Raw genomic sequence first — 26,311 nt, forward strand, 5'->3', positions numbered from 1 at the left:
TGTGGGCCTATGGGTATGAAAAACCCTTGTCTGAGTTGGCTTTGAGGAGCCAGTGTTGCTTCTCTGCCTGGCTCTTGTTCACTTGACAGGCTGTAGTCACCAGCGGCTGGGCACTGCTTTCATGCAACTCATTTCAGCAGAAGTCCTCATGTTATTTTCAGCAGAATCTGTGTTTTAGTCATTCTTGACTTCCCATTTGACTTTTCTGACAGGACTAAGACATGGGAACAAATGGCTCCTTGCTTGGCAGGCTCTGCCTTCTTACAGATCTTACGTTGATGCTGAGTAAATCCAAGGATTTTTGAGAGAAATTTAGGAGCTGCAGGTGGGACAAAAACAAAACTCAGGATGACAGACTGTTTTAGACCCCAGTGTGGAGTACAGCTGGCAGGAGGCAAAGGACCCAATGTGTGTCTCAGTCATCTCCCATATATCTGATAATTTGTCTATTGTGTGTGTGTTCTTTTCTAAGTACTATATTAAAAAATTTAACTGTTCTCTGTGTCCTTCTGGTGTGTGACAGTATCTTCTCAATTCCTAATTTGTTTTCTTTATACTTTTTCTGCTTATTCTTTTTCTAAAAACCACATTCAGTCACTGATATCTTCCTCTTTCCTGCCCAGAGACCTTATGACAGCAGTTTGCCATACAGTACCTAATTCCATTATCCTGCATTTATCTGAGTTTACAAATTAAAGATGCCATGGACTATGATAATAGTTTCAGTTACAGACAGCTAAAGCTATATTCCTAAAGTCATTCCAGCCTTAATACAACATGTAGGTGACATATTTAAGTTAGGCTTGACTAACTCAATAATGTCTTAACCATCTGCAAATTTTATTCCTTACAGTGCTAAAAGGATAATAAATGATGGTCCTCTGAACAAACCCAGATTGCCATCCTAAAAGTTGCCTGTACATTTATTTTCTTCACTTTATTTTTCAACTGCTCTTTGATCAATGATAGTGATTGCCTCTATGTAACTTTGATTTCTGTATAATATTGTGGAGAATTTTATAAAGATATTTTCAAGTCTTATCAGCCCAGAAGTTAATCTTCTGTACTATCTCACTGTTTTATTGTTAGAGTTCTCAGACTGAGCAATTGTTGAACCATAATAGTCTTATTCCTGCTCCATTTCACCTCTGCCCTACCTGCACTGCTGTCACTCATTGCATTCCTAATAACATTTAGATTACAAATTTGTTATACCAAATTCCTCTGTTCGTTCTGTTGTTTCAGTGCAGAGCTTCGAATTAACTTTGGTTGCCTAATTTAGAAACAAATGGGATTAAAAACCTCTTTTCTGGCTTTTGCTTCTGAATTTGCCTCTCTTATTATGTAAAAGGGCTACATTATGACTATGCTGTACTGTTGTGAGAAGCATCCCAGTTGAGGTTCATTGGCAAAGCTGTGGGCTGTGGAGGGAGAGAGTAGGATGGTTTGCAGCTCTGCCCTGTGGAACTTTCAGCAGAGTACATAGGGAAGACTGCACTGGCTCTGCTCATCTCCAGCTCTGCTTCTGGCCACCGCTGGGAGTAGGAAACCCAAGCAAGTGACAAGAAACAAACTCTGTGAGGATACACAGCAAGAACCACTTAAACTGATATTTGTGCTCCTTGCAATAATTTGTGCAAAGCTTTTTTGTTTTGGGGTTTTGTTTGTTTTCTTTCATGGTAAATAAGAACATAAAGGCATCAAAGCTGTCTGTTTTTGCTCCTGACAGTAGGTAGATAACTCAGAGGACAGCAGCAACAACCTCTGACAGTGCTCCACCAAATGTGTAAAAGGGCTATGTTATGATGCAGCTATCAAGTAAATAGAAGCCAGAAAAACTTCACTTTTTCATACTCTGTATTCCTTTGTTTCAGGAGCACAACATCCAAAAGACACAGCTCCCATTTTCCAAATTAATTTTGACCTCTGTATTAAATGCTGGAAGAAATCTGAACACCAGCAAATTTGTATCCTTGTGCTGAGAAATCTTTATGCAATTTAGGTAACATGATGCTAATTAAATGAATTGTAGGTCATAAATGATCTCCAGGCAGGCATCTCCCAGTGGTGTGTTGCTCAAGTAATGGGAAAACAAGCGCTGACTCATTAACTGCGAATTCCTCATGAGAATGGAAACAAACACCACTTTTGGCTCTTTTACTTCAGTGACGCCGAGATGTTTTAAATTTTCACTTCACTGGATATTTTCACTCTCTAGTGTGCCATGTTGTGAGAAAAACCGTCAGAGGCCAACCCAAACGAAACCCAAACCCGTTCCTCCTCCAGGACTCCACCTTGGCACCTCTGGCGGCGTCGGGCATTGCCCACAGGCTCACAGACTCCTCCAGGTTCTGCTCAGCCCACGTCCCGTTCATCTCTGGCGGCCGAAGCCTCTCCTGCCCCCGGAACGCCGGGGGGGGCCTCTCGGCGGGGCCGGGCAGGGGCGGGAGGCGGCCGTGGGGAGGGGTGGCGGCCGCTCTGCTGCGGGGCGGGCAGGGCAGCGGCAGGACCCGGGCAGGGCAGCGGCCCCGTCAGTGCTTCGGCCCTGTGGGTCGCGCTGCGCCCCCCGGGCGGCCCGAGCCCTCCCCGGCCTGGCGGCGGGGCGGGGCGGAGGGCGGGGAGGGCCGGGCCGGGGGCACCTCCCCGCGTGGCGGCCGCCAGTGAGCGCGGCGGGGGCGGGCGGCCGGCCGGGTGTTTTGGGCAGGTGGTGCCGGCAGGGAGCCGAGCCTGGCTGGGCCGGGTGCGGCCCGCAGTGCCGGCATGGTGTTGCAGGAGCCCGCCGGGACGCCGAGTCCGTTGACTGCGGCGGGAGGGGTGGGTGATGCCGCCGCCGAGGTGCAGCTGTCCCGGCTTCGCTGGGCCGTGCTGCTGCTCTTCAGCAGCTACTCCCTGTGCAACGCCTTCCAGTGGATCCAGTACGGCAGCATCAACAACGTCTTCGTGCGCTTCTACGGCGTGAACGCCTTCGCCATCGACTGGCTTTCCATGAGCTACATGCTCATCTACATCCCCCTGCTCTTCCCCGTCGCCTGGCTGCTGGACAAGAGGGGCCTGCGCCTCATCGCCCTGGCCGGCTCGGCCCTCAATGCCATGGGTGCCTGGGTGAAGCTGGGCAGCCTGAAGCCGCACCTCTTCCCCGTCACTGTCCTGGGACAGGTCATCTGTGGCCTGGCCCAGGTCTTCATCCTGGGCATGCCCTCACGCATCGCCTCGGTCTGGTTTGGCTCCCAGGAGGTCTCCACTGCCTGCTCCATTGCGGTCTTTGGGAACCAGGTAATGGGCAGCTGCACCCCGGCTGGCTGCGCTTGTGGGGCGGGCTGTCAGCTGCCTGGCCGGACTCTGGAAGTGCTGAGGGAGCAAACCAGGGAGGGGTGAGGGATGCACAGGGCCTGGAGGGCAGCCGCAGGGATAACACGAACTTACATGAAGTTCCCTCTGGAAAATGCATCTCGTATTTGGAAGGATGCCACTGGTGTTAGCCTGAGGGCTGATAGTGGGCAGAGGCAAATGGGACCTCCATCTACAAAGTTCAGGGCAGCATGCGGGTTAGGTATGATTCTGGCTTTGAGAGGTCTTTGGCTGAGGCTCTTCTCCAGTGCCCTCCACTTCCTGTGTGTGTGAGTCCCCAAGTCCAGGGCTCTGATTCAGTAGCCTGCGGAGGAAGGCGCAGTGCTGCAAAACTGCTTCAGGCAGAGTGCCTTTCAAACCTGCAGTTGCATCTGGACTTGACACTGCGATGTCCTCTTTCTGCCGACAACTAGATGGGACAAAGGAGATTAGCTCTCTGCTGAAAGCATTGTCATTGGGCTCTGGAGGAAAAGGACTTTAGCACTTTCATACCTCTTAAAAGTAGGTACAGTGTTTACACAAGCAGTTGCTCTGAGAAAAAGAAAAGTTCCATCAGGCCAGTGTGAGGTGAGCTCCCTGAACACTCTTTTATCAATACAGGTGTCTGAGGCCAGCGATCCACACTTGCTCAAGCTGTGAGCCTCTTCTTGTAGGCAGAGGAGATAATTTTTTACACAGCTTTGAAAGGATCAAGGAAAAATCTTCTTGACCCTTGCACCGGAACACCTGCTCATTCAGCTGAATGAAGTAAATAAGCCAATACTGATGCAATGAGGCGTAAGTGAAGTGAGCCTGCCTCTGCAGCCCTGACCCAAAGAAGAGGAAAGTGAAATGTGGCATTGGCTGCTGGGCCTGTGCCCCTTACTTTGAGATGCAGTGTACTCCTCTGCATGTGACACTGTGCTCCACCCTGGACCGTTCAGCCTGTGAGTGCCATTCTGATTTGAATGGTTTTTAATTCAGGTAGATTCTAGTGCAGACTGCTTCTTCCGGTGTTTCTGTATTTATCTAGATACTGCTGCAGTAAAAAGAGGTGAATGCTTGGAGATGGTATTTGAGGAACAGAAATTTGCAGAACAGCACTAGGGAATTAAGGGGACTGCTTTACATCTTCAGGAGAGAGAAAACATACTTCTCTTTACTTGAGTGCACCTAAGCTATCCTTTTTGCTCTTATCATCCCTTCTAGTGGGCTGGTTTTTATGCATTTTTAAATGAATCTTTAGAGTGGAAGGCATCTAACTTGTAACTGAGCATTTTGCTGTCAGACTTCTAAAAAATTATTCAGGTGGAGTTAAACAACAGTGTGGATTAGAAATCCAAACAATGAGGCTGTCTGCCTGTGCTATATGGCTGTGTGGAGTCATGAGCATCCCAAAAGGAGTGGCTTAGTGTAACGGTTGTGAAAAGCAAACTTTAGCTGCCCTTTTGGTGCTCCACACTGCTCTGGTGGTTGCACTGACACGACAATAAGACCTCAGTTCAGTACATAGACTTTGCTTTGTACGCCCAGACTTTCCTTTTAGAGAATCAGAGAAGTCAGAAATGGTAGTGACTAAAGACAGAGCATACTCCATAGGGAAGACCTATGTATTCCCATAGTCAGGCATAATCCCTGTGAATGAAAACTAGCTATTTTGTTTATTGGTGAGGTTGGGCAGGGAGAAGAAATAGAGGCATACATTTTTTCCTGACTGTAGTTAAAGACTGTAGTAGAAGAGTGTTAGCAAAGGGTATAGTACAGTGGTTTTGTAATTGCAGTATGGTAAATTATTCCCTCTGCTCGTTTCTCTACAACTGCATGGTCTTCCTTTCCTTGCCATGTCACTTAGTTTAATTATTATTATTATTGAATACCAAGCACTGTTGTCGCTCTCCATTAAGAATTGCAAGCAACTGCATGAAGAAGTAGGGAAGTGTCATTGCTTCTTTAGTTGGTATACCTGCCCTCTTTCTGCTCTTGCTGTCTTGGCCTCAGGCTGCACTTCAGCAGTGCTGTCCTGAGGGAAGCTCTGGAAGCTCTGTCGGGTCTGCCAGGGCTGTGTTTGCTCAGGATACTGCCTCTGCTTGCTGACTGATGGTAACCTTCAAGTTCAAAGTTAGCCCTGAAGAGTAAATGATTGAATCAATCAGACCAGGTGTTAAATGCCCTTAAAAAAACAAACAATCCCTAGTAAGGTATTAGAATCACCTCACTTGTTTCTGGCCATATGTTGGCTGTGGTATCTGAAGTGGAAAAAGGTTAGATTGAGGACTCTTGAATCAGTGCCGAGAGCTTCTAGAAGAGTGTGAACACCTGTGGACATGATCACATTCTCTTGTTTACCCCCTGCTGGTTTTCATGACATTTTACTTTTCCACATTTTAACAGGAAGATACCTAGGTGTTTTTCCATTCTTTTTCCTTGTCGTGGAAGCTCATATGTGGGGAGGTATAGGATAAAGTTTGCCTATAAGATGCCTTGGCATTAATATATTAGTGTTATTGAAATACTACTGGCTTCTCATTGCTTGAAAGACTAGGAAAAATCTATATGAGGACTCTTCCTCATGCTGAAGATCTGGGGTAAAGAAGCAGAAGTGTTAAGGAGAGTTCACTAATGTTCTTCAGACGTATTTTAATACTGTCAGGGATTTGTCTGACATGCCTAATATATAGCTGTCAGTAAATAGTGTTCCTGCTACATCAGCAGTGCTCCCTGTGGAGCACCTTGGTGCTGGATATCTGAAGTCCCACACACGAGGTGGGTAGGAGAGAGCAGTCTGAGTAAGGCCATGCTGTTACCATTTAGTTGTATTGATTCATCATCTGTGTCTCTGTTTGGGACTGTGGTTCACACCTGGCAGGCAGCAGCAAACAGGCTTCTGACCTTCTGTGCTGATGGCAGACTGTCCATCACTCTCGCTGGTGACAGGACTGCTGTGGGAAGGAGCCTGAGATAGTGGCATTTGCAGGAGTGTGTGCTTGCTGGAGCAGCAGGTCTTGCCCCTTCATTGAGCACACTTGCTCTTCTGGAATGTGGGGATGAGGAAGCACGTGGTCCTTTGGCATGACAGAACTAACATGCTGGTGGGGATGTTTAGGTAGCGAGGTAAGTTTTCATGGCATTTTGAAATTGATAAGTGGGAGTCTGATGGCCAGGTACCAGCTCTGTCCTTCAGCTGCCATGGTGCATGCTGAACTGCTGTGCCTGAGTTTTATGCATATCTCACTCTTACTAGTTTATTTTGTGTGAGATATACATAAAACCCAAGCACAGCAGTTTGTCACTTGATGGGCAAGGGGCATGGACAGCATTCAGAAAAGTATGTAACTGTGTTGCACACAGACAAAGAACATTTGTGGATTTGATTTGTATTGCTTTGCCGCCAGTATTGGGTCTTTTGTTGGTTGAGAGAGACCTTGTTCCTGTTTCTTGCTGTTTTGACAAAGAAACAAGCCACTGATAGGCTTGGGAGTAAGGATGCGGGCCTGTTAAATTATCTTTTTGCAGTAATTTTGCCTTTTTTTCTATTTTTTTAAGCATGACTTGAATAAAAGTGATGTGATTTGGGAGGAAAGAAAACTTCAGCCTTATATTAAGCTCTGCTTTAGAGAAAAAAATCATGCAGCACCTTACTGATCTTAGGATCTGTCCCTATTCTGATATAGCTGCAATGTGACTTTAGATATTTAGGGCTTTCATAACAGAAACAGCCTGAGGCAGTGGTTTTAGGTGCTATCTGCAGCCTGCTGGGAGTGTCAGTCTTGAAGTGTTTAGGTGATGGCTTTTGAAATGGACAAACCTGGTGATAAGCTGTGAATTAAATTCGTGGAAATGTTCTCTCTGTCACTCCTGGAGGGTCCTCTCATCTGTTTTGAATTGGGGGAAAGAGTCTGCCTGGGGTAGTGGCTGAGGTGGGTTTTGCCATGTAGTTGGGTCTGCAACATCTGAATAGCCATTGCTTTTGAGCTGGTGATCCTACAGTGCTGTTTGTGCTGGGCATGTGCCATTGTTTGATGCCTCACTGATAACTTTGTTCTGTATCTTTTGCCCTGCAGGGAAGGCAGCATCTTAAAGTCTAAGAAGCATTTTGGAAATGTATCATGTCCTGTGGAGTCCCTGTCTTCCAGTCTTTGAGTGGACTTCTAGATCTTTTTGGCTGCTGTGTCTCTGCTGGAGGTTTCCCATCCCTTCAAATGATTCCTTGTTAGAAATATGGACAGGATCTGTCTCACAGCTCTCTAGCTTGGCCCTTTATCTCTCAGTTTTAGCTATCAGAATAGAGAAGATTTTAGTGGCAGTAGCTAATGTTGGCATAGTTGCTTGTAGTGATAGTATTAATGGTTGATATTCTCCAGCCCTGTCTCCTTTCCCTCCCTGACAAAAAAAGAGCAGGGTGGATCAGAGCACTTGGATCTCAAGGAGTGCTCTATGGCTAACTCTCCAAGATCTTGCATGTGACTCAGTGTGGGAGGGTGTGCTGACCAAATAGCAATGTGGCTTTTGCAGGAATGCCTCCATTTCTATAAATGGACATGAGAGCCTGAAATGAACTTTTTCTACCCATTTCATCTGGTGCTCCCTTCCCAGACATACACCTAAGGCAGCTGTCCTTTCTCTCTCACAGAATTTGGCTTTTGGGTTAAGTTCTGCGTGGGAGTTTAAATGAATGTCTGCAGTGTTTCTGATGGGAGGCCCAGCAAGCACCCTCAGCACTTGCCCTGCAGGATATCCAGGATTGTCTGTGTTAGGTGACTGGAGTAGGTCCTTGACCAAAGCATATCCCCACTGAGGATTCAGGTAGCAGCTGAGATAGCTGTCAGAGCTGAAACCCCTCTGTTTTGTTCTCCCTCCTATCTACTGCTGTTTTATTTGCTGTGTTGCATTTCTTTCCCAGCAGACTGGGGGAAGGTGCATTCAAGGCTGCCAGGCCCTGAATGACTTGCACAGGGGAATTCTGACCAGTCTTCACTGTACAGCATTGCACCATATGAAGCATTATGAGATGATGCCACAGAAGCAGAAGTGTGATGTGGAAGGGAGTTTGCTGTGTTTGCACATGAGCTTTGGTTGTGCAAGTGTGGTTTGAAGAAGCAAAGTGTCTCCCACATTAGTGGGAAAGTAAATCGAGCTTAAGCCCTGTCTTTTCTCATCACAAGGCTCAAGTACAATTTTTCCTTCCACAACTTGTGTTCTTCTTTACTTTTTCTTAAAACACTGCAAGAAAGTTATGCAAACTGTGCAAAAATGTACATTGGCTTCCCGACTATCTGGATTTCAATAGGCTCTTCTAATTTTGCTGTCAGTGGTATGGAAGAAGCATATTCTGAGCACCAATTCATACAGAAGTTTACTGTGTAGGAACTGGCAGCTTCTGCTTAAACAGCACCTCAGTTGGGCATTTTCAATTCTCCTGTAGCCTTTTATATGGCTGGGACCTGTGCTGATAGCAAAGTGTTGGGGAGCCAATGTGTAGCTGGGAGGCACAGGGTGTGAGAAGGGGATAGCTGTCTGTGCTCTGCAAGTCATGGTATATGAATTATAGGGTCAGAAGGTTCAGCTGCTCTGGTGAGATGTCATGGTTACAGTTTGAGGGGCACCTGTAGTTAGAAAAGGAGGGAGGGCCTAGGACAGAGCTTTGATACCCAGACAAGAATATAAGAGGATCCTGTGTTGCCCAGGAACACAGAGCTCTGGAACAAGCATCTCAAAGGAGTTTGACTGGGTGAATCCAGAGGGAATCTGGGGTGTATCCTACTCACTCTCCAAAGTCCTGGCTTGGGAACTTGCTAAGACCATACTGAAATCATGGTTTCTGAAAAGCCTGTTGTATTGGTGTTTATCAAAGCATAGATCTTTTGATTGCTACACTTTCTGTCCACTTGGCCAAACCAGCTGGCTGCTGGTTTCGGGGTTTCCTGGGACTTCTGTTAATGCTGAGCCTCCTAAAAATTAGCATTACTTTTCTCTTCCCAATTTGAATATTTGGTAACAGACTATTTGGTATGTTTATGTGCAAGTAGTGTGGATTTTCTGTTGAGTTGTTCTTTTGAACTTGTAAATGAAAACCAGCTGGTCCTGATGGCTCATAGAAGAAATTAGTTTTAAAAAATTGAGTAATATCTTCCACTCATAAGGCATCATGTCATGAATGATGGTCCAAGGCCTCTTTCTTGAATGTTCTCCTTCCACACTGATCATCTTTTGACCCTTCTGTCAGGTTTCCTGATTATGTTGTGTTTGAAGAGTTTTGACTTAGTTTGTAAAGCTGTTCTGGTGCCTCTTTTGGCCTAATTATGGTTTTGCTTTAGCTTGGTCCAGCTTCCTGTCATTTTTTTTTGCTTGAAGGAATAATGTCCAGTTTCTAGAGCTGGTGGTTTATGTTCTTGTTGGTGGTTTGGTTTTTTTTTTTTTTGTGGTTTTTTTGGGGGGGAGGTTTGTTTGTTGGGTTTTTTGTCTTTATTTTGTGCTTAATTGTGGTTCCTTTATTCTAAAATATTTTGCTAATATTCTCTAGGCTTACAGTGAGCCTCTGACTCAGTGTTTTTTCACAATCCTAGTAACACTTAAAAGCATTTAATTTCTTAGGATTTTCTTCTTCATTTCCATTGAATACACTTTTTTCCTTTTAGGCAGCTTCCTCTTTTGAGTTATATATTGCTGTAGTGTTTTGGAGGGTGTTTCCTTTTTTTCGTCACTGTTGCAAGGCAACTGAATTTTAGTCCAGTACCAGAACCATTCTGTAATACTGATCATAGTCACACTGTGCTGTTCTGGGTTGAAATCACAAATTGTGCTGCCTCTTTTAAGTTTTCCTCAGAAGAGGGTATTTATGGAATCCAAAAATGCAGTCTCTGCATCATCCCTGTCATGACACTTATTTAGCTTGCAAGGGCATTGTCAAAATTTCTAACTGTTGTGTATTTTTGCTTTTGCAGCATCTCTCTGTCTTTTAACATTTTAATTGACCTTCTGTATTTGGTGGTCCCCTCTGTCAACATTTATACCTACCTATAGGTAGGTATAAATGGTATATATAGAATTTTACAGGGCTTCTGTGTTCCTGTTGCGGACTTGTAGCTTTCTTTGAGGTGGAGGTCCACTCCTGCACTCCTCCATTGATCACTCGTTTACAGTTTTTATGCTGATACACCACTGGTTATCTTCCATCAGGAGACTCTTGGCAGCTAACCTTAGACATGTCATTTTCTGTTTCAAGACTTTGGGCACATTTATACCACCTTCTTAGCTAGTTGCTCTTGGTTTTGTTGCCTGTTCTTGTGCACACTTAAATATTGAATATAATGTTGTTGTGACTGATCCTTCACAAATTTCAGGTAGGAAATACATTCCTTCTATCTTTTACTAGTCTCTAAAGAGTAAGTCATCTGAACAGTGCTCTCTGTTGTAGTTGTTGACTTTCCTGGTAGTGTGTTTAAAAATTACCCCAAAGACTTATTAAAATAAAGTGCCAGCAGCCTGATCTCCTGGAGGGATCCTCAGAGATCAGGACAGTGCTGGGTATTTTGGGTGAGACGATTCTGAGTGATGTACCAAATTTTGAGAACAAGCTTACCTGTATAGGTATTGGAGACCTATCTGCCTGTACAGAGGTTGGAGATGCAAATTAAGTAAGAGGGTCCCTTATGATCCCTTATTATGATCCCTTATGACTGATGGTGTCTGTGCATGGACTTTTACAGAACTAACCTTATTTTTACATTGCTTTACTTTCCCTGATGTGCAAGGTGTGGAGAAGGGAGAGGTGATTTTTCCCTTTCTAAGGCATCTTCTAAATTTTCTGGTTAATTGGTTACAGTGTTTCTGTGGGCTGATTGTAATGTGCACACTAATCTGCTGAAAACCAGGCTAAAAATCTCCTTGTGAAAGGTAAAGTATATGCAGTGTAATAGTCATCATGTTGTTGTTGGGAGCTCGTCTTCTTTGCTAAAAATGATATGAATAATCCAGGGTCTGTGAGTGTTCAGGAAATCTTCAGTTTTAGTCAAAGGGCCTTATCTTCACAGAATTAAGAGCATGAGTTGCTCTGAAATATAAAATATAGCTCCTGTTGCTATGATTTTTTGTCCATTCTGCTACCTGATTCTTATGAAAGGTATAATGAACTTCTAATGGATAAAAGTTGCTTCTTTTTGGGGGAGGAGAAGAGAAAGCACAAAACATCTGTTTGTGGTTAGAAAAGTTGTTCAGGAAAATCCTTCTGAAAAGGCCAACAAGTAGTTCAAGAAAGCTGGGCAAGTCTGTGGCCCATTGGGTAAGTGATGACTGTAGGACCTCCCAGAAAAAGATTTCTAAACAATTTGCAACACAGACTATCAATACCTTCTCTGCTAGGTAGATCAGATAGATCCTTTTTCAGGACTGAACAGCTGGAGGGAGACTGGAAAAGATTGATTCTCAACTGTGGTCCTGGAGAAACTTGTGTCAGAGGTCAGAATAAAGTTTGGGTCTCTCATCTCCTGTTGGTTTGCTCCTGTTCAGCAGCTCATGTGATTGCATGTGACTGCAGAGAGAAGGAAGCCAAGAAGTACCTAGCACGGGAATCCAGATTAGTTCTTCCAAGAATGAAACAGTAGGAAGACAAAAGGTCAGTTTCCAGTAAGGTGTTTGTAAACTTTACTTGGAAAGGGTGGGGGGCACATGGAAAACCTGATCTATGAGACTCAATAGGACTCTTCCCTCAGATGGAGAGGAGCAATATTGAGAGTCTCTTCCTCAAAGGTTAAATCTTCAGAAACGCTCTGGAGATAGGAGTGAAGCCCAGGCTGGCTGTGTCCTGGGCTGACCAGGCACACCAGAGGCACAGGCCTGCACTTGGCCACAAGGAGGGCAAAATAAATGTGCTGCAGAGGCAAGCAGGCCTCTGCCCTGTACCAGCCATCTCTGAGAGCTTCTGTGCTTGATGGCATTACCTTTTCTGTGCAGCTACAGGCTTGTGTAGGGAAGGGGAGGCATGCAGTTTGATGGAGATTAGAGCTTGAAGCCTCTAAACCATGATAGTTGTGCTCACTGTAGTCAGTGGGCAGTGCAGAGAGGAGAGTCAGCCTGAGTCGCTGTGATGAGAGGCTGGGCATAGGTCATATCTGAGCAAAACTGGGCTCTGGCAAGTTTAGTCCTGTGTCAGAGTCTGTCTGTACCATGTGGGATTTAGGAAGGTTTATCCTTCCTAATGATCTTTTAAGTTTCCTCCTAAACTCAGTCTTTGACTTGCTATCTGCGATGGCACAGCTTGGGTTTGTCTTCAGTCTATGTAACCAAACCTCAAATGTTCTTATTCTTGACAGTGCCTTGAACTGGTGGGGCACATCTGAAATCTCTCAGTGGCTCTTCTCACTAGCTCCCTGCAATGTCTGAGAGAATGAATGTAGTGTAGGTATCTGTTGCTCATTCTGACCCAGGATATTCCAGGTCCCAGTGGAGGGTACTGTTTGACACAGAAGTTTGGCCAGATGTGGTTGAAAGTCACTTTTTTGTAAGCTAAATATGGTGCCTGAGGGCAGCAGATTGCTTAGGATTCAAACAGAGCTTTCTTCCTATCTGAAAGATACACCACCTGGATGGAGGAGTAGGGATTTTGTGGAGAGTTTTTTGGGGCTGGGGGGCACAAGCTGATTTTTAGCCAAAATATGCGATATGGCAACTGAAATATATTTGTTCTGAGATCTTTGTCTTGACCAGTAAGTCAAGTCTTCCAGAATGAGTCTGTCAGCATCCCAGAAACACGGAGATATGTCTGAGAAAGCACAAGGAGGTTTTGCTAGAAGACAGCCTGGGAAAGTTGTCCAAGCTCATGCCTCGGTTACAGGGCTCTTGGGTCTTCTGCTCTATGCTGACATGCTTCAGTGAGGTTTATGGGCTGCACAGAACTTATCTTCCTTAGTCCTTGCTTTCTGTACACTTCAGAGCAGTTTATGCAGGGACAGTTGCCAAGCTCCATTACTAAAACAACCTCGACATTGTCAACACTTCCTTTGCTTTCAACCCTGATGCTCTTCTAGGTTCTCCTGGTGGTCATAGGATGAGCCTTGTCCTGGGAGGCTGCTCATTCGAAACTGTATCAAAGTTGGCTGAATCAGATTAATATCTCAGTTATGTAGAGTGGTCAGGTGTCTCGGCCCTTGCAGTTATGTTGTTGGAAAACAAATTGGTTCAACTCATTAACCCAGCAAATATTTTGGTTGGTTTTGATGGTCTTGTTTTCTGCTATTTTTAATGAGCAAAATTGGATTACCAGGTGATCAGGCCAGCTCTAGAGCAGGGGCAAGGTAAGGAATGGGATGTGTATGTGAACAGGAACATATATTTGTGGTGGAGGTCAGGGCAGGCAAGACCTCCTCTTTGATGAAGCCAAGTATTCATTCTTCTCAATTGTGTTGTAAAATCTTGCCTTGAATATCCTGACAGTTGTAATTGCAGTGGGGAAACCTCTCTTATGGCCTAATTGAAATGGGTATCTGACTTTTAATTGTTGGGTGGTAAAGAAGATTTTCATCTTGATTGTGAAATTGGATTAGGCTCAGTTGAGCCTGCACTGAGCTGTAGGGTAGTGGCACTGTTGTGGTTTCATGTCATCCCTCTGTTTATCCCCTCTCTCTCCTCAGCTTGGCATTGCTGCAGGCTTTCTGGTCCCTCCAGTTCTGATCCCTAATGTGGAGGATGTGGAGAAACTGGCCTACCACATCAGCATCATGTTCTTCATGACTGCAGGTGTGGCATCAGCCCTGTTCATCCTGGTCGTTATAGGTAAGGACGTGGGAGTGTGCACATGAAACCAGATGGGACTGAGATCAGTCGATGTGTGACGGGGGCCTGTGTGCCAGGAGATGGGCTGGGCAGGCCATCTGGGGAGGTGTCCTACTATGCAGCTGACACGCTCATGCAATACTGTATCTTGCTGCTTCAAACCCTTGATGAACAGCACATGTTGAAGGGAGGTTGTCAGCAAGCCTGCCAAATTGTTAGTTTTGTCCATTGCTTGCATAATAAATTCCAGGCATGAGTAAGTCCTTTAAAAACCAACAGAAATCTTTCATAGTCATCTTCCCTACAAACAGGGTTCTTGGGTTATGTCTGGGGCCTGCCTGCCTTCCCCTTAAGAGCAGAAAGATGCAGATTATATGGCATCACAGGAACAAGCTGCTCCCAGTTATGAGTGGAGAGAAAAAAGCATGAAGGACAGTAGCAGGACACAAGAGGTGCAATTCCTTGCTTAACACATGAAGTCGAAGCCAGATCTTTAGCGTGAGAGACTGGCAGGCTCACTGGAGAGCTGAGTTTAGTTGCTGAATTCCATGCAATTTTTTTGATAGGCTCCTCTTGCCAGTTTGTTCATGTTGCTGATGGCTGAATCAGATGTAGCTTCAAATAGTGTGGGGCAGGGAATAGACAAGGTACAAAAATGCCTGCCTAGCACCTGGCACAGCAGTATGGCCTGTGACTGGGATTTCTGGATGCTACCTTAATGACAGTAAGGGGCAGCAGATGGCTTGGCCTGAAATAAAACCTGGCAAACGGTATTGTTCCTTGGGCACGGGCCACTGCACAATGCTAGGCCACCTTTGTCAACTGACTTGTCCAGTTCTGCTTTGACGTAACACTTTTGCACCTGGATGGTCATCCTTCTAGAGACAAAGACTGATAATAGTCTTGAGAACTCTTTTGGTGCTGTTGGACACTGCCTACACAAAAATCTAATTGAAGGCAAGATGTTTCCCTTGGGAAGGTGACAGGAGCTACTGCTGGAAGAGAGTTGTTCTTTCCTTTTCCTGGATAAGTTCATGCATGGAGATCAAAGCTTAAGGAAAATGGTGTGTTTTGTACACTTGGTTCTAGGAGCCCCTCTGCCATTCCTCAAATGGCACAGTGTGTGCTCAGGCCCCTCAACTGCACCATTACAAACAGGTGTACTTTGTGTCTGCTTTCAGTCTTCAAAGAGAAACCCCCGAACCCTCCAAGCCGAGCTCAGGCCTTGATCCAGTCAAGACCAGCTGCAGAGTATTCCTACGTGCAGTCAATCCTCCGCCTGCTCCGCAATGCCAACTTTTTGCTGCTTATGGTCACTTATGGTAAGGTCTGGTCTCCTTTCTTCTTGTGCAGTTATCACAGCTTTTTCCTTCCTCTCTGTGCTCTGCTGAGGCAGTAACTGGCTTGAGTTGTTCTAGGGGAACATAAAGATAGCTCCCCTGTGCTGCCACAGACCAGGAATCCTTATAGCCCAGTACTCTTCAGCAGTGGATATCAGTGAATGCAGCAGGGAAGAACAAAAGGAAGGCAAGCACTCAGAGGATGATATGCCCCTCTAACTGTTCTCCCAGTCTTTGACTGTTTGCTGTTTAGGGGATTTCCTTATCTGTTCTTTTTTTCTAGTAATTTAGCTAATTGCAGCAAACCAATCGAAATGCTTACATAAGAAATATATGGAAGTGTCTGAGTGCAAGTCAAGAACTGAGTGAAAGTCATTTCTGAAGGCAAGGACATGAATATGACTGCCAGGCATCTCTGTAGAGGTCATATGGAGTATGCAGATGTGCAGACTGTCAGCTTTCTAGGCGATCCCGGTGAAGCAATTGGGAGGAAGGACTAGAGAACATCTTATGCCATCTGTCCTTGCATGCTGAATTTGCTGCTTGCTTCTCTTCAGTATTCTCAGTCTGTTTGTTTGAGGGCAGTGTGATGTGTTGAATCTATTCCCTGATGCTGAATTGGAATATGGAGAAATGTTTTTCTTACTAGCAGAAAGGCCATTGTGGTCTCTGCTGGGCTGCATAATAGGGTATACTGTAGCCAGTTAGTCTGTGGTTAGTTTTGTCCTCAGTCTTCCTACCAGCTTGCTATGGAAGCTTCTCAGGGGGACAGTTAAATATTGCTGAAAGTTCTGCACATTCTGCCAACAATTGTATCTGAAAGACCTTGTGGATGAGTGGGCAGGTTGGAGAGAGTCAGATGGTGGCTTTGTCCTTGCTGAGGATGCTAATGGTCTTTGGAGTTGCTGGAATCTCTGCTCCCTTCCTTCTCAGTGCAGTAGAAATGCCCCTCTCAGATTGCTCTTAAACTCTCCTGGTTTGCATTGCAGCTGCTGGGTTGGCTTTTTTTCCCCATACTACATAATACCCTCTCAGAAAGTGAAGACAGAAAAATCTGTCAGGCAGACTGTGTCTAAAGTTGGATTGTATCATCTGCTCAGTTCACATTTACCCTTCAGGAAAAAGAAAGGAGAAAGCATTTGCTCTAATAGGTATAAACAAGTCCTAGAGGAGAGAGGAGGGCTCTCAGTACAAAGAACATGTTTAGAATCTGACCTTCTGGGATAATTCTTTTCTGGCAGTCACAAAGAGTGTGGAAAATCTGTTCAGTGGCTCATAATACATTTTCTCTTGCTGCTGGTCTGTGCATTTTTTCTGTTCCTCTCTTGTGTCAGCCTCCTGCCAATCTCCAGCTTGACTTGAGATGGTGACTGTTACTCAGAGAGGGAACTATGCTGTGAAACTTTTTTTTTTATAGCCTGTCTGGGTTTAAAATGGTGACAGTTTTTCCTACTCAAGTCAAAAGTTACGTTGGCCGAGATTTAAGACATCTGCAGCCACATGAGTGCAACTGAGTCATCCTGCCTACCTAACACAAAGATATCTGCAGCGTGTTGGCTTTTGTGCTAGCATAGTATGTATCAGGGGAGAGAGGGGCTAACCTGCTGCTTGTCCATCTCGCCTGGCTGTAGAAAGAATGAGGATCCTTCCACAATGACAGGTCAGAATACATCTGCAGACCTCTAAGGTCTTGGCATTACCAGCAGCCAATGATTCCTTTCTTGTGGCAAGACTTGCAGTGCTGGAGACAGTGGTGTCACTGCTGCTGTGTCAGGTGCTCATGAACTGATTTTCAGGAAACCCTCAGAGAACCTTTTCCCCAAGGCTGCTGACCTTGCTCTGTAAAACTGAGGTATAACATGGAATGGGCATTAAGGAATTCTAAGTCTATAGGGTTGGGCTTTGCATTGGAGAGCATGCTGCTAGTCAGAGGCAGTAGGCAGGAAAAGGGTGAGAAATTCTGGGAAAGGGTAAGAGAATGGGAGTCATGAGACAGTGTTAAAGAATCAGCATTTGGAATGGTGATGGGGCAGTGAGGAGGAGGCAGGGCAGTGGGACCTGCATAAGGAGCCATTGTTGGGGAGTATTACATGGGTGAACAAGAGAGAGTCTGGCAAGTAGGTAATAGGCTGCTTACCTGTGGGAGACCTGGGTTCTAGTCTCAGGCTTAATAAGGGCTCTGTTTGGAGCTGTAGGCAATAAACTTCCCTTTTCTGGCCTCTATAAAATAGAGGAGACACTGGGGTATCAAAAACATTATTCTACATTACAAGCAAACCATGATAACTAGCTAAAGAATCAGGTGGTGCTGGACCTTCAGATGTCCTGCTCCCAGCTACTAGTTCTGGTTTCCCTCATCTGGGTTGGGCAAATGGCCACTTTCCCGTTGGAAGCAACCATTACCTGTTTTATGGTCATTCAAACAGCTGTAATTCTCAGAGAAGCTTCACTGAGCAGCTGTGACATATGAAGTGCCTACAACTTTTCTCAGCCCTCACATATGCAAATTTGACACATTGTCTTGATTCCTAGAATGTTTTACCTGATTCTGGTGCCAAGTGTTGCTGCCAACTCTTACTTTTTGCCCAGCTTGGGAGCAGAGGCTCTTCCCTGTCTTGGAAATCACAAGGATCACAGAGCTGCTGTAAAGCTGGTTTACTGACAGTGGTAGTTACCAGAGCAGCATCTGGCTGTCTTCACAAGGCTGCTGTCCTCTTGCCTGGGTGAGAAATAGAGGTGCACAAATGAGTGGTTAATGCTTATGCCCAGCTTTGAAGTGAAGAAACAGAAGGACTGTGCTGATCTGCCATACTCCCGTGTCTTTGCACTGCAGCTTGTGGTGTCACCTAGTGGGCGGGGTGCTCCAGAGGTGGAGGTAGGATGAAGCTGATTTAGGGTGTGTTAGCTGTTTGCCATAGCCAAGTGTTGCAAAGAGACAGCTTTTAAGGCTGGAGGGCGCCTCCTTGCTGTGAGATCTCCAGTTGTTCTCCCCCGTCTTGGCTGCTGGCCCTGCTCAAGTTTCCAGTCTTTTGGGTAACTCTTAGTAAGGATTGGGTCGATTCTCCTGCCTAATGAGCATGTCACTCAATTTACTAGCCTCTCCTGTAATCTTCTGACAGAGGATTCTGAAGTGGGAAACATTGTCACAGGCAATATTTAGGATCACTTGCATAAGAGTCTTTGCCTGTTGTCTGTGCCATACAGCTGTGGAGTGAGCTTTGCTTAATCGTGGAATGGTTTAGAATCATGAGAAGAGGGCTCTTAAAGATCATCTAGTTCTAACCGCCATGCCATGTGCCAGGACACGTTCCTCTAGACCTGATCACTCACAGTCCAGTCCAGCCTGGCCTTAAACATTTCCATCTGTCTTTGAGCAGCCTGTTCCAGTGCCTCACCACCCTCACAGTAAATTGTAATGTTGTCAGAGATGGTGTGTGAAGGCAGCACCCTCCAGCTTCCAATCTTGTGGCTGTTCATAGTGCTGTGTACTGCAACAGACATCCAGTGCTCAGTGGAAGACTGGGCTAGGTGCAGGATTGCTGAGTACTTAAGGGGAGATAGGGAACTTCAGGGTTAGCAGAGCTCAGAGCTTTGTTCACTCTGTCAGAGCTCTGCCTGCTAGACTGCACTTCTGTATCCTGTGTTGTTAGTTTTGTTAGTTTCTACTTTTAGCTGAGGCTTAGAGAGGAAAAGTAGGAAGGGGGAACTTGACATGTATCTGTTTTGTCAGGATTTCAGGCATCTGTGCCAGACTTTAAAACCATGTCTCCTTTTGGAGCCTATAGATGTGTGAGCTGCAGTGGTAAAATCTGTCCCCTTCCCTCCACCCATCAGAATCACTGAAGCCTTGAAGAGAAACCAACTGCAAATGTAAATGACTTTCTGAGAAGAAAGTTAGATACTGACTGTTACAGACCTCATCAACCTGGGGAAGGTTTCTCAGTATCACCCAAGGTGAGAGTGGAGCCGTTGCAGTACTGCTGGTCCAGTGCACATGTGTATGTTGCTGCCTGCTGAACAAAGCTGTTGGGTTTTCTGCCCTTTGGGGAAGGCATTTAACCAACGAGAATTGCATGTAAGATGCAGCTGAGTGTCTGAATAGGGCTTGACCAGTATCACCCCGACAGTTTCATTCTCACCTTGGGTGATACTGAGAAACCTTCACCAGGTGGTTGATCCTTGTAACAGTTAATGTAAGTTAAGTTCTCTTTCAGAAACACAATTACTTTTTTTTCAGGCCTCAGTGATAGCTTTTAAAATGCAAGACTTTTCCCATGCAGACACAAACCCCAGGTGCCTGAGGGTAGTGCTGTCTGTGCTTCACCAATCAGCTTTGCTCCTACTGGTCTTCTGGCATTTCTTGCCTTGGAGAGAATGCTACTTACTGGCTGTCAGCAGGGAGAATGCTGACAGGCTCTTCTCTGGGAGGAAAATACACAGGTCAATGACACTGTTGTTAATTGAATCTCAGGTCCTTGTTCAAGGTATGATGCTGAGGCAGATGCTTTTCTAGTTTTCTGACTTGGCTGGGAGCAGAGGAGAAAATTGCAGTGCTAAAAGATAAATCTGGCTGCTCAGAGTTGCTCAGAGGGTTGAAACTCTGTGAAGGAGTTGCAAGACCTTTCAGTACCAGAAATGTGCACAGCCCTTCCTCTAGCTGCTTAGGTAGGAACCATCCTGAAACTGCAGGGTTCTTCCTTCTGCATGCTAAGGCCTGGATGTTGGTCTGCATTTCTTTCAGTATCCTCTATCTGCCATTCTGGCTCACTCTCCTGAGACACTGCAGCCTTGTTCTGGGTTGATGGTCCCAAAGATTTCTCCCTCTGCGTTTCTAGCATTTTGCAGCCCAGCAGGAGAGGAGCAGGCTCTGAATGTGCTGCATTTTTATCCCCTTCTCAGGTCTGAATGTAGGTTGTTTCTACGCCTTGTCTACTCTGCTGAACCGCATGGTGATCCATCACTACCCAGTAAGTGCATCCAACCCTCATGGCCCTCTCTGATGCTTGCTGCTGTCCAACACAAGTTGCGTCCAGCACAAGTTGGCTGTTCCTTTTTGCCTTTGCACCACCCCATGCAAAAGCTGATGAGCTCTAGAAAAGACAGCTCCTTTGCACCTTAATTGAAATAATTTACTTGTGAGAAAATCTTCCAGTAATTTCTTCTCCTTGTTTCTAACTGTGATTTCTGCTGGGACATCTGTTCCAGGAGGTTGCCTGTGCTCATGCTCTGGTGGCAGAAGGGTGGGGTGCTTCTGTACCTGAGCTATTGTACAGCTCACTGCTGGTGCTGCATGCCACAGAGCTCCTTTCTGTTCTGCCTTATAGTGAGTCCCAGTATTTCCTAGTCAATCTGGTCCAAATCCTAACAGCAAACTTCATAGAGTTTATGCTAACTCCTTTGAGACTATCTGCTCACGCTGGCCAGTACACACATTTTTCTCAGAGTTGGCTCAGACATAATTGCCACACCACTTTTTTTTTCATGGACCAGAAAGCACTGGCTCATAATGGGCCCAAAAGTGTTCCTGCAAAGGCTAGTTCTGGTTAGTGTGTTACCAGCAGAAAGCATGTGAGAAGACTAACTTTGCTGTCTCTTCCTCTCTGGGTTTTGTGCACTTTGCTTTTTGTTGGCTATGAGTTAGCTCCTGCACTTGTGTGAGTGTGTATGTGTCTCACCACAGGGGGAGGAGGTGAATGCTGGCAGGATTGGACTCACCATTATACTGTCGGGGATGACTGGGGCTCTGATCTCCGGCATCTGGCTGGACAAAACCAAAACCTACAAGTAAGTCCCTTGTTTGCCCCTGTGCCCTGGTGACTGTGCTCTTCCTCCATACTGTGCAAGGAGGAACTCTGTGCAGTTGCAAGTTGCCACTGTAGAGACTGAATCATTGGGAGGATTTGTAGGGAAAAAAATAGGGCTCTTCAAAACCCAGTTAGTGTAAGGTGAAGTTTGGAGCTGCACATTAGCCAGCACTGGGCCCATACAAGATCTGGTGTTGGCGGTCCCTAGGGAGGCTCACAGAGAAGATGAGATGGCCCAATAACTGCTTTGTCAGGGATGAGAGAATTCTTGGCACAAGCAGAATCAAGACTGTACCAGACCATTTGTCAGCCCTTACAAACCAGCCTCTGTGAATTTTTGTCCAGTTAATGAAAGGCACATTGAATCCAGTACCCAGAGGCATTGTGTTGGTGGCATGCTGCTGTATTTAGGGCAGGCATAAGGTTATTGGGGTTACGGGTGGATGAGTCTGTGTTTGTTGCCCTGTGAGTTGGGAAGGCAGATCTGGCCAGCATGCCTTGCCATCTGCAAAGGGACAGTTAAGAATTTTTGCTTGTCCTACAGTTCCTGGTCCTCAGAAACACCTCTGTAGAATATCCCAGGTGATACAGAGAGACTCTTGTGTATTATACTGGGGTCCATCCGGCTTTTTGATTTCTCTGCTGGCTTTGAGAACTGTGCTACAATCTCTTGTTCTGAGCAGGTTGGGTGAGAGGGGGCTTTACTGGTGATGTGCTGGTAATGACTTGAAAGCAATTTCAGAGTTTTATTCCTTGCAGCAGCTTTTCATCTGGGGGAGTCTTACTGCCATTATCCTACCTCATATCTTGGGCCAGAAATGCACATTCTCATTGTAGACAGCTTAGATTAATCTGGCTGGCTGTGAGCTTGCAACTTCTGAAGTGGCCTCTGGCCCTAGCTCCCTGTGAAGTACAGGGATCAGAAATAGAAAACTGGCTTCTCTAATAAGAAAGAACAGTAGGTGAAGACTTCTGGGATTGGAAGGTTGTTTGTTGCTGTGTCTAGATGGTTGTGGCACTGAGTAGTACTCATATGGGAGTCCTGGGAAATAGAAATACAACTGTTAGAACTGCACTGCTTACCATGCAATGTCACTTGTCTCTTTCCAGCCCAGGTCTAGTATTAAGGTAGCCTCAGCTGGCACTGCTAGACTGGATGATCTTCCTGGTTCTCCATAAGTGAGGTTAGGTTGCAGCATGAAGGCTTGAAGAGCTTTGTGACTCACCATGCAGAACTGGGACTTGAAATTTGGGAGAATGGGAGAGAGACAAAAATCCACAAATTCTGTATTTGTTCTGTGTCCACTCCTTCCTTGGAGGGATTACATAGGTAGGCAAAGCTGGCTAACAGTGCAGAAGAATAGGACAATGTCATCCATGGAGTTTATTCTACAGACCCCCAGGACCTATTGGGAGATAGTTTTAGCCTTAGGTGAGGAAAAACCCTGCTAAGAATTTGTTCTCCATTACAGCCTACAGAATGGATTTCTGTGAAACTAGCACATTTTTTTTTTCTGAGTGCTACATAGTCTTTATTTAGCCCCATTTAAAAGTCTATTTAAAAAAAACTGTCAAGATGCCAGATGTTCTAGGTGGGTACCCTCCCCCTTCCCTCTGTTGCTGAGATAGTGTCAAGAATGAAATGGTAAGCACATGAAAATCAGGAAGGAAAGATATTAAGTCCTTTTTTTAGTCAGCTTGGAGAGAGAGGGAAGCAAATGAATGGGATCCAGCTGTGATTGAGGGGAGCAGGGGAAGGTTAATAACAGAAGGAATTGCAGAGCTCTACATGCATGTTTGATCTTTACTGTACCATCAGCAGTTCCTTGAAAGGGTGAGGCTCTGCTAAGTCAGGCTTTCCCCATCTGTCATGCTTGGGCACCAAATGGCCTTGCACTCTTGCTTTTATTTGGCAGGCAAGTCCCTGCGCTGTTCTTGTTTTTGGAATAGCAGGTGCAAATTTGGTCCATTAAAATAAATACATGGGTTATGTAGTGATGAGCGAGCAGTGCAGGAATTGAGGTTGTCTTTGGTGGTATGGCTTGTTGAGAGCAGCCCATCTCTTTGAATCATAGAATCAGGAGAAGACCCTTATAGTTTTGACATCAAGTTCCTGGCTCAGAGGACAGATGAGGTTGTGACACCTGGAGACTACTGGGTGCATTGGTGTTGGTAGGGTAGTCTGGCTCAGAATGAGGTGTTTGGGAACGGAATTAATCAGCACTTCTCTTTGGTTATGCTTTTCTCTAGAGTGCAGTGTTGACATGGCCTCAGATCAAGCTGGTTGCAGTCTGCACTCTCTGCTTTCATTGCTGCATCTCTATCAGGCAAGATGTCAGAAATATCCATCTCTCTCTCCATTGACTAGGCAGAAGACCCCAAGAGGTGTTTTAGGTCTGTACAGATGCAAAGTACAAAAATTTGGGGGAGGGAGAAAAGATGGTGGAGGATGGGGCACTTGGCTCACTTCCAAGTGAGAAGGTGAGTGCTCTCTCAGCTTAGCCTGACCAGCAATTTGAGCCTTCTTATCATAGCCTGTTTTACGCAAGGTTAGTCCTTGTGTAGTGGATATGTCTTCACTCTGTCCTGCCATATGTCTTATATAAATAATTTACCAAGACTGTCCTTTCTTCTGACCTTCATACAGGAAGAAAGTGGCATAAAACTGAATGCCAAAGGATAAGGGTGTGGTGAAAACCAAAGCAGTCTTCTCCAATTCATCCCTTTCTCCAGCATCTGACACCTCTCTCTCTTCAGCAATGAGATCTCCTGGGAGCATAGGATCAAGGGCTTTGTTTGGGTTTGTGTGCAGCCTGGAATGTGCTGTCCTTATGGCAAAGCTGTGGAGGCCATCTGTCATCCTTTTCCCTACAGGAGAGCATGCTGGAGCTGCACGCAACATCCCTGTGAGCAGCTAAAACTGTTGTATGTGCCTGTGCCCCTCATCCCACCTCCTGCTCCCAGCTTGTTCATTTGTTGCCTCAGATGTTGCTTGACTTTATTGTTTTTGCAGCTGCAATCCCTTCGTGTCACTTGCTTTCTTTGTCCAAGTGACCTTGTGAGACAAGGCTGGGCTGGGCCATACCCATTCCTTACTCTGAGGCTTCTTCTGGAGCTGACTGAACAGCAGGAGATGTGTTCTTCATTTCAACCCTGTTCCCTGCTGGTGCTGGCCCTGCCTGGCTTTTTCCCCCAAGGTCTCTTTTTTTCTCACAGTCCCTTGTGCGGGCTCTTTAATCTGCCTCTTCAGAAGGTTTGGGAGTGTGACTGGGAAGGCAGATGAATGTCAGGGCTGGTTAGGTTCATTTAAGTGACAAGTGTGTCAGGTCCTTCACAGATCTCCCCCTGGCTCTGCCACGGAGACTTGGTACTGGTGCCTTTGTAGCAATGCTTCCTTCCCAGAGCACAGGGTTGGGTTAATCTCAGTTTCTCTAAGGTAATGTGGCAGGATGCCTAACTTCCAGCCTGTACTCACTGCACTAATCAGCCTGTTAAGTACACAGTCTCTGTTCCCTGTTCCAGGCAATGAAAATTGTCAGTCCCTGTAGAGCCATCATGGGAATAGGTTGCTAAAAACACCAGAATGCGGTGCTGATGTGCTCAGTGAATCTGCTTCTCCTCCTTTATGCTTTTCTCATTCCCATGAGATTTATGGCTATGATAAGAGGCTTATTAAGCTAAACCTGGGCATTTTTCCATGCCCCAGTGCCCCTAGGGCCACAGAGTATTCTTGTTCTCTAGTGAACAGGGTGTCAAAGGCCACTTCATGAGAACACTCTGCCTCTGTGTCTTTCCCCAGGGGATTTTGTTTCCCTGTGCACCAGTGTCTACCAGTATCTCAGTTAAAACCTATTCAAAATTTTGTATCTTTCTTGGACTGCTGAGCTCTAAATCTCCTTGTCATCAGTGGTATGCTCGGGAGAGCAGGGTTTTGCTGAAGTCTAAGTCTTAAGCCTTTCGGGTTTAGGAGAAGTCTGCTTGTGTGATTAAGGCTGTTTCCTGCAGCAGGATTTGCATTCATTGCTCTCTGTTCAGATCCTGTGAGGGTGTGTGGTGAGCAGGCAACAGTTCATGGCTTCAGGGTGCTTCCTGGTCTGTATTTCCCACAACATTCAAGCCTGTGGTCTTGTTCTTTTACAAAGGTCTGTTGATTAATTTTGTCCTTCTGCAGCCTAATGATTCAGGGAGGTCAGTGAGGAAAACTTGATAGATGAGGTACCCCTGGTAGGATCAGTTTTCTCCATTTTGTCCTCTACACAGTTCTGCACTTTCAGTGAAGAACACCTTCAAGAGTTTGCCTGCAGCTATGAGTCTGCCTGCTTTAGCTCTCTGTGGGGCACAGCACGTTCTGGGAACTGAACTCCTCTCTTGCAGCTTGACTAATGACATAGCATCAATGTGAAACAAAGTCTTGACCACATCTGGTCACTGTCTCATTCTTCAGCTTTGCCTGGAGATGAAGGGCGAAGTGCAACACTTGGCAGCTGTCATGACACTGAATAAGATACAAATCCCTTGGAATACTTGAACCATAAGCCTAGAAAACCGAGTGAGATTTTGTGTGACTATCCTGACACCTCTGCACTGAGCCCAAACTGGCTGTGGTGAGAAAAAAATTATAAAACTCCATGGGCTGAGTGTCCCTGCTGGCAGTGACTAAACTTCAACCAAAGGCTGCAGCCACCTCTTGGAGGCCTGCACAGTATTTTAGCACTAACTGCTATGTAGTTTGGAGATTCCTGTTTATGGAAGGAGCACGCAGTTCAAACTTGGTTCATGTAGCCCAAGTACAGAACTGTAGTTCTAGCTTTGAGCTCCTTTCTCTTATCTCCATAGCTGCTTGTCAGGGCATGAGAGGCATAAGAACTCATGGGACATACCTGAGGAGCCTGTATTGAGCAGAAAGAAGCTTTTACTTCCATCTCTTTCACTCTCTGGGGCTGCTCTTTGTCTGTTCAGTCAGTCTTTCAGCTCTTCTCCTTCTGCAGCCTCCAGGCACTGTGCCAACCATGTAGCAGCTCTCTGCAATGGATTATAACAGAAGTAAGCAGTCCCTTTATGCTGCCTTCACAG

At 45.7% G+C, this 26,311-nt stretch overlaps 1 protein-coding gene across 2 annotated transcripts in view; it reads left to right on the plus strand.

Moving 5' to 3' along the window:
* The first annotated feature begins 2,760 nt into the window (after positions 1 to 2,760).
* The window catches only part of FLVCR2 (FLVCR heme transporter 2), a 34,642-nt gene continuing 11,091 nt past the window's right edge, over positions 2,761 to 26,311 (plus strand). For both annotated transcript variants that reach the window (XM_036384757.1, XM_054515279.1), the window contains exons 1-5: positions 2,761 to 3,273; positions 13,953 to 14,094; positions 15,276 to 15,416; positions 20,334 to 20,401; positions 21,115 to 21,218. In XM_036384757.1, coding sequence (XP_036240650.1) covers positions 2,761 to 3,273; positions 13,953 to 14,094; positions 15,276 to 15,416; positions 20,334 to 20,401; positions 21,115 to 21,218 — 968 coding nt within the window. The remainder of the gene's footprint in view (positions 3,274 to 13,952; positions 14,095 to 15,275; positions 15,417 to 20,333; positions 20,402 to 21,114; positions 21,219 to 26,311) is intronic.

Source organism: Molothrus ater, chromosome 6 (assembly GCF_012460135.2).
Source record: "Molothrus ater isolate BHLD 08-10-18 breed brown headed cowbird chromosome 6, BPBGC_Mater_1.1, whole genome shotgun sequence".
Lineage (NCBI taxonomy): Eukaryota > Metazoa > Chordata > Aves > Passeriformes > Icteridae > Molothrus > Molothrus ater.